The sequence below is a fragment of the Lepus europaeus genome, unplaced genomic scaffold, assembly GCF_033115175.1.
Source record: "Lepus europaeus isolate LE1 unplaced genomic scaffold, mLepTim1.pri SCAFFOLD_80, whole genome shotgun sequence".
Taxonomy (NCBI): Eukaryota; Metazoa; Chordata; class Mammalia; order Lagomorpha; family Leporidae; genus Lepus; species Lepus europaeus.
The window spans coordinates 210,955-218,612 of NW_026909609.1; the positions used below are offsets into that span (position 1 = coordinate 210,955).

The 7,658-nt window shown below is 49.1% G+C and overlaps 1 protein-coding gene across 3 annotated transcripts; it reads right to left on the reverse strand.

Moving 5' to 3' along the window:
* Positions 1-1,211: 1,211 nt before the first annotated feature.
* LOC133755701 (uncharacterized) lies at positions 1,212-5,805 on the reverse strand. 3 transcript variants are annotated; one of them, XM_062185734.1, is made up of 3 exons: positions 5,420-5,805; positions 3,710-3,841; positions 1,212-3,009 (listed from the first exon to the last, which is right to left on the reverse strand). In XM_062185734.1, the coding sequence occupies exons 2-3, from the start codon at positions 3,785-3,787 to the stop codon at positions 1,258-1,260; spliced, it is 1,830 nt and encodes a 609-aa protein (XP_062041718.1). In that variant the 5' UTR covers positions 3,788-3,841; positions 5,420-5,805; the 3' UTR covers positions 1,212-1,257. The 3 variants fall into 3 exon arrangements, with proteins under 3 accessions (XP_062041718.1, XP_062041716.1, XP_062041717.1); XM_062185732.1 differs by lacking the exon at positions 5,420-5,805 and adding an exon at positions 4,667-4,907; XM_062185733.1 differs by lacking the exon at positions 5,420-5,805 and having other exon boundaries at positions 1,212-3,139; positions 3,710-3,800.
* Between the last annotated feature and the right edge of the window lie 1,853 nt (positions 5,806-7,658).

A 7,658-nucleotide genomic window follows, 5' to 3' on the forward strand; every position in this document is an offset into this window, starting at 1 on the left:
TTGGGTACATTTCCGATCAGCTTCTGTTTTTGTGGTTTTTAAAACTTAAAACAATTATCACAAGTCACAAGTTCAGCTAAAGTTCAATTATCTCATAACAGCATTTTGCAAGCCAAAGCATTTTGCACAAAAGCAAAACAGTATGCAGTTAGCTCTAGCAACTCCATTTTAACCCCATCCTGCCTTATCTTCTCATTCCCCCCTTTTCTTTTTGTCAAATTTTAATCTTAAAATTTTAAAGAATTTCTATATATATTCCCTCTATTGTTTCAGTCTCAACACGTTGGTCCTGCCTGTGGTCCTGCCTTCGGTCCTGTCTTGCTAGGATCATGGCATAGGCGGCAGCAGAAAGCCCATGTATTACAAAAACTAAAAATAAAAGTAGTACTATTGAAAGAGTATCCGACCGTACAGTAGGGGACAAATCAGTCGAATTAAAACTTTTAGATGTATTTGCTATCTGGGGGAGTGTAATGGTCGTGGGTTGGCCCTGAGATTTTATAGTTGTGGCCCCAGGTACAGGCCTTTGGTGGGAAGTCGAGGTTACAACTTCAGTCACAGGTCCTTTTCTAGACAATGTAGGCCATGACCTTTTATCCTCCCACCTCCCCAACATACTGGGACCTCCAATTTGGGGAAGGGCTTCCTCTTTAAGTTGAATTTTAAATAGGAGCCCTGGATTATAGTCAGAAACATAAAACCTTAAGCCCCATATTCTTCCCCTTTTCCAGTCAGTAAGGTTGGCCTTTTTTCCTTTTTCTGTGAAAGAAATATTAAGGGGCATAGAGCAGTTGGGATCTCTCCCAGGAATAAAATTACGGTGTACAGTAATCCAATCCCAACTAGAGGAGGGTTTCCAATATATGTGACCAGTGGTTTCACATCCCCAGGCCTTACAGTAGAAAGATTCTGCTCCCCCGCATCGTCTCTTTTCTTTAGTAGACCTGCCATCCTTAGGGCACACATAAAACTCTTGTTGTTGTAACTGGCATCTCTTTATCTTAGACTCGCACCCAAGCTGTGCAGGGCCACAGACCAATGCACCAGGGGCAAACGCGACACCATAGGCTGCCAAGTTATCCATTCCCTTTACTAGCTTACATACATCAGGGTGCAAGGCAGGCCACCATGTCCCAGAGGGGGCCATGCGGGTAACGGACCACACGACCTCCGTGGTACCAGATTGCACCTCCCACGTGAGCCTCACCGGGGCATGCGGGCCGCCCATAATAGGGGTAAAAAGAATTGTAAGCAGTACTAAACAGTTTTTGAAATTCTTATCTTGAGTGGGTTTTGAGTATGTTGTAGTTTCCACTTTGGTGTCGGCTCGTCGGCAGGGTCGTCGGTCTCTTGTCTCTGTTCAGCTGTCGCCCTCTTGACATGTGACACGTGTATCCAGGCGGCAATTCCGTCTACCTTAATCGCGGTCGGCGTAGTCAATAATACTGTGTAGGGTCCCTTCCAACGTGGTTCAAGCGTCTTAGTCTGGTGTCTGCGGACGTAGACAACGTCCCCAATCTGGAACGAATGCGGGAGCGTAGGGCACTTGGACTGGTATACGGCAGCCAGCTGCTTCCCTATATGCCTGTGGATGAGCTGCAAGGCTCGGAAGCGGGTCTGCAAAGTAGAGGATGTTGCAAATGAGTCAATACTGGGTCCCAACAAATCTGCCGCGGGTGGAGGGCCTCCGTACAATATTTCATAGGGTGTTAATCCACATACAGAAGGTGTGTTACGAGCCCTAAACAAAGCCATCGGCAGCAGTTCAACCCAGTCTCTAGTGCCAGTCTCCATTGTTAATTTAGTCAAGGTCTCCTTAATTGTTCTGTTCATTCGTTCTACCTGACCTGAACTCTGGGGCCTGTACGCACAATGCAATTTCCAATCAATCCCCAGCACTTTGGTCACCAACTGACTTACCCTGGAAACGAAGGCGGGTCCATTATCCGACCCCAATACCTTAGGTAAGCCAAACCGCAGGAAGATTTCTTCTAATAGCTTCTTAACCACAACTTGTGCTGTCTCCTTCTTCACTGGAAATGCTTCAGGCCAGCCGGAAAAGGTATCTACGAACACTAGAAGGTACTTAATTCCATATCTGCTTGGGCGGACCTCTGTGAAATCTATTTCCCAATTAATTCCAGGCCTAGCCCCCCGTATCCGGACTCCTTCAGGTATTTTAGAACATCTAGGATTTACCTTGGCGCATGGGATGCAGGCCTCTATGGTTTGTTTTACTGCTGCATGTAGTCCCAATAAAAAATGAGAAATCTCCTCCCTATCCAGTAAGGTCTTTAATTTCTTATACCCTAAATGTGTCCATCTATGTAGATCTTGCACTAATCTTCTAGTTTCTTTTGTGGGCAGCACAACTTTGCCCTGTATTTTCCAGCTTTTAGTGGTCTCGTCGTAAATTCCCCCTAGCCTTTGTATGGCTGCCACATCTTGTTCGGTATAATTCCATTCCGGCCCCTGGCTGGGAGGGTCTTGCACATCGATGTTTAACACGCAGCTACCCAAGGCGCTAGTTCTGGCCACCTCATCCACCATCCGGTTACCCTGTGCCACTGGATCCTCTCCTTTTTGGTGGCCAGGGCAATGTATGATGCTCACCTTCTTTGGCAAGAAGAGGGCCTGTAGGAGATCTAGGATTTCCTGCTTATTTTTAATTTCTCTGCCTGCTGAAGTAAGCAGTCCCCTTCTTTTATATATTTCACCATGCACATGCACCGTAGCGAAGGCGTATCGACTGTCTGTATAAATGTTTACCCTCTTCCCTTTTGCCTGTTTTAAGGCCTCAGTCAGAGCTACCAACTCAGCTTTCTGTGCTGAAGTGCCTGGTGGTAAGGCAGAGGCCCAAACAACAGTCTTCCCGTCAACCACCGCCGCCCCTGCCCTCCTCTCACCTTGATGGAGGAAGCTGCTGCCATCTGTGTACCAGGTGTACTCCGCGTCTGACAGGGGCTGATCTGTCAAGTCCTCACGGGCCCCATAGACTTCAGCTAGCACCTGTTGGCAATTGTGGCTGACCTGCGTATGGTCTCCTGGTTCCGGCAGTAGAGTGGCGGGGTTGAGAGAGGCCATCGTTCCAAACCGGATGCGCTCGGGGTTGAGTAACATTGCTTGGTAATGGGTAATTCTGGCATTTGATAGCCATCGATCAGGTGGCTGACGTATGACCGTCTCAATAGCATGAGACGCCACTACGGTCAGTGGCTGTCCCAGAGTCAGTTTGTCAGAATCTTTCACAATCGTGGCCACCGCCACTATCATGCGAAGACACGGGGGCCACCCAGAGGCGACACTGTCCAGTTTCTTTGAAAAATAGGCCACCGGCCTCTTCCAAGGCCCTAATTTTTGGGTCAAGACTCCCTTTGCAATCCCCCCTCTTTCGTCTATATATAGGATAAATGGCTTGTTGGGGTCAGGCAGGCTTAGTGCGGGGGCTTCCAAGAGGGCCTTTTTTAGTTGATCGAAGGCCAACTGCTGTTCTTCTCCCCAGATGTAAGGGGAATTGTTTTTTGTGAGGGGATATAGGGAAGCCGCAATCTCCGCAAACCCAGGAATCCACAGGCGGCAGAAACCGGCACTTCCCAGAAATTCCCTCAACTGGCGTGGGTTTTTAGGGGGGTATAAGCGCCACCGCCTGTTTACGTCCCTCCGTTAGCCACCTCCTGCCCCCTCTCAATTTATAACCCAGGTAAACTACCTGTTGGGCACATATTTGGGCCTTTTTGGCAGAGGCGCGATATCCCAGCTCGCCTAGCTTCTGGAGCAGGGATTCCATGCCCTGTTTACAGTCCTCTTCGGTTTCCGCTGCCAGGAGTAAGTCATCCACATTCTGTAAAAGAGTCCATTGAGGGTTACTCACCCTAAAGCTTGCCAAGTCATGATGTAAGGCCTCATCAAATAGTGTGGGCGAATTTTTAAATCCTTGTGGGAGTCTGGTCCAAGTCAATTGCCCTGAGAATCCAGTCTCTGGGTCCTTCCATTCGAATGCGAACAAGGGTTGGCTCTGGGGGCTTAATCTCAGACAGAAGAAAGCATCTTTTAAATCTAGCACTGTATACCAAGTGCGTGATGGAGGCAAAGTACTCAGCAAGTTGTACGGATTTGGCACGGTCGGGTGAATGTCTTCAACCCGACGATTTACCTCGCGTAAGTCCTGCACAGGTCGGAAGTCATTGGTGCCTGGTTTCCGTACCGGCAGTAAGGGTGTGTTCCAAGGGGATTGGCAGGGTTTTAATATTCCCAAGTCCAGTACTCTCTTAATGTGGGGCCGGATTCCATCCTTTGCTTCCTTGGTCATAGGATACTGCCGTACAGATATTGGTTCAGCTGTAGGCTTTACATTTACTATTATGGGTGGCTGCTGAGTTGCTAATCCTATCCCTCCGGTCTCTGCCCAAGAACTCGGAAACTTTTTGATCCACTCAGGGGCTAGTGAGGGTTTTATTTTTTCTTTGTCATATAGACGATGTTCATCTCTTAATTGTAAAGTCAATACCTGCAGAAGGCGCCCTCCAGAGTCCGTCACCAAGGCCCCTTCCTTCTGGAAATGAATCTGGGCTCCCACCTTAGATAACAAATCTCTTCCTAATAATGGATACGGGCAGTCTGGTACTAAAAGAAATGAGTGGGTGACTTGGCCAGTGGCTAGATCTACCTGTCGTTCTGTGGTCCAACGGCACATTTTTCTTCCAGTTGCTCCCTGGATGCAAGAAATTTTTGAGCTAAGGGGGCCAATATTTTTGTTTAAAACAGAGTGCTGAGCTCCGGTATCCACCATAAATGTGACCGGCCTGCCTCCCACTCTCAGGGTTACCCGGGGCTCAGGGGGAGGCTCCTGGCCCTGACCCCCCTAGTCATCGTCCTCCTCCCCCAGGGTAAGAACTGGAATGTCAGTCTCCTTTCTTCTTCTGGTGGCATTTTTGTTTGGACAGTCTCTGGCCCAATGTCCTCTTTCCTTACAGTGCACACACTGGTCTCGTTCTACCCGCGGTTTATTTTTGTCTCCCGGGTATTTCTTTGTTTGACCTCTACCATAACCTGACCTATCCTGCCTATTAGATTCGTTTACTGCGGTGACCAAAATTTTAGCTAGTTCCCTATTTTTCTTTTTGTCTCTCTGATCTTGTTCTTTTTGCATTCTTTCCTCCTTTTCTTCTTTAGTTTCTCTCTTATTAAAGATTCTCTCTGCCTCTTTTAGGAGATCCTGCAATGTATAACCCTGTAAGCCCTCCAGTCTCTGCAACTGCGCTCGGATATCTGGGGCCGATTGGCCAATGAAAGACATTATTACGTCCGACTGCCGGTCAGCAGCCTGGGGGTCAAACGGGGTGTACATCCGATATCCCTCCATTAATCTTTCTAGAAACCCCGCCGGGGTCTCCTCATTACCCTGAGTTATGGCACGTACCTTAGCCAAATTGGTGGGGCGTCTCCCAGCCCCTCTGAGACCTGTCAGGAGAATCTGGCGATAGAGACGAAGTCGTTCCCTACCGACTGGTGTACTAAAATCCCAATCCGGTCTGGTCAACGGGAATGCTGCATCAATCTCGTTCGGCAGTTGGGTAGGTTGGCCATTGTCCCCTGGAACATTTTTCCGAGCTTCCGTGAAAACTCGCTGTCTCTCCTCCGTGGTCAGGAGAGCCTGCAGGAGCTGCTGGCAGTCGTCCCAGGTCGGTTGATGAGTCAAAAGAATAGATTCAATTAATCCTGTCAAAGTTTGTGGATCTTGAGAAAAAGGCGGGTTATGGGTTTTCCAATTGTACAAATCTGAAGCTCAGAACGGCCAATATTGCATCTGACCCCCCACTGAGCGGAGTGGGAAAGCCTGAGCCTCCCACTGCCCGTCTTCACTCCCCCCTCCCCGAAGCAAGCGCAGCCTGGCACTCATAGGGGTGGAACGAGCCGGGGGGTCCTCCTCCCTATCTCCCTGCGTAGAATCCAGGGAAGGTGCCGTAGGCTCTCTCGGGAGGGGCACGTAAGGCGGTGGGGTGTCAAAAAGCAAAAGATCCTCCTGCCCGCCCGGGAGGACCGAGGGTTTCTTTACCTTGAGGGAGTTTAACTCCTTTAATGGGTAAAGGGCCGAGGCAGGGGCAACTGGCGAATTTTGCGCTGGGTCTTCCAACACAAAGATGTCAACTGACGGGAGCCCGCTCTGATCCGCGGGTTGCGGTTTTAAAGGTGTTACGGATGGAGGCGGGGCGGGTAAGGCACCCGCCACGACTCGGTCAGCCGGGAGAAAGGGTTTTACCCATTTTGGGGGGTATTGTGCCAGGTCCTCCCACACAAAGATATAAGGCACTTGATCCGGGTGCCCTTCCTTGCCTTCCCTGCAGACCTGGTTCTTCACCTGTAAGATAATGCGAGAGTCAAAAGTCCCATCCCGCGGCCACCCGATGTTGAAGGCTGGCCACTCGGACGTACAAAAACTTGTCCAGTTCTTCTTCTGCACTCTCACAGACAAGTTTTGGGCCCGCTCCCGGACCTCTCTCCAATGATCTAAAGTAAGACTCAAAGGTGTAGTTAATTCCTGTCCCATGTTGTAGGGGAAAGGCAAATAAGGAAGATATATTAGAACACAGAAAAAAACCACAAGAATCACAAAGACACTGCGCACAACAATGGAACAAGACCTGCGCGCCCTAATAAGACGAGACCTGCACGCAACAAAACTGAAACCAAAACTTTCGACGGGAGCAGCTGCTGCCACCAGCCCTCTCCCGGGGAAGAAAAACTTCCCCACAAAACTGAAACCACCGACGGGAGCGGCTGCTGCCACCAGCCCTCTCCCTGGGAAGAAGACTTTTACCTGGTGGGAGAGCTGCCTGGCCAGCCTCCCCCGAGACACCGCCACTGGAGCGTCCTCCAGGGCCCGAGCCAGGGGTCGCGGACACGTCTGTCCTTACCTACTACTGGCTCAATTCTTTCGGCGCCTAGCGCCCGGACGCCTAGCCGCCCGTACAGCTAAAACATCAACCTCCGGTACATCAAGCGCCCCGGGAAAAAATAAAATAATACTTAAAACAGCAAAGACTTACCTCCGATTGGAAAATGGAGAGTGGGTCTGGGGTCTCGAATCCCGGACGAGCCCCCAAGATGTAGGACCCTAAATTCGGTGTCCCACAGAGAGAGAGACCCCCAGAAGCACGAGTTCCACTCCAATCGATGCAAAGGCAGAGGAAAGTTTATTACATCTGCGCAGATGGGCCGTCTCAGCAACACTACAAAGCAGTGCAGAGAGAACGACCCCGACCTTCAATTGCCCACACTATTTAAGGTTTGAAACCACAACATTAGCATATCTCCACAGCATTACAAAAGATCACAAGATAAACCACAGTATGACAAATAAATCACAAGGTAAAGGGTTTTTCCAGGGTATAGATCACAAGGTACTTGAGTAAGCACAAATATGGGGTCATCATGACATAGGTTGGGTACATTTCCGATCAGCTTCTGTTTTTGTGGTTTTTAAAACTTAAAACAATTATCACAAGTCACAAGTTCAGCTAAAGTTCAATTATCTCATAACAGCAATTTGCAAGCCAAAGCATTTTGCACAAAAGCAAAACAGTATGCAGTTAGCTCTAGCAACTCCATTTTAACCCCATCCTGCCTTATCTTCTCAATGTCATCTACACAAACAGAAA

Coding starts and splice junctions, on each gene's coding strand:
- LOC133755701 (XM_062185732.1), bottom strand. CDS start 4,789: ATGGTGGATACCGGAGCTCAGCACTCTGTTTTAAACAAAAATATTGGC. Junction 3,842..4,666: donor GTTGGACCACAGAACGACAG/GTAGATCTAGCC, acceptor ACTCTTTTACAG/AATGTGGATGACTTACTCCT. Junction 3,010..3,709: donor CCCAAATATGTGCCCAACAG/GTAGTTTACCTG, acceptor AATTGCCAACAG/GTGCTAGCTGAAGTCTATGG.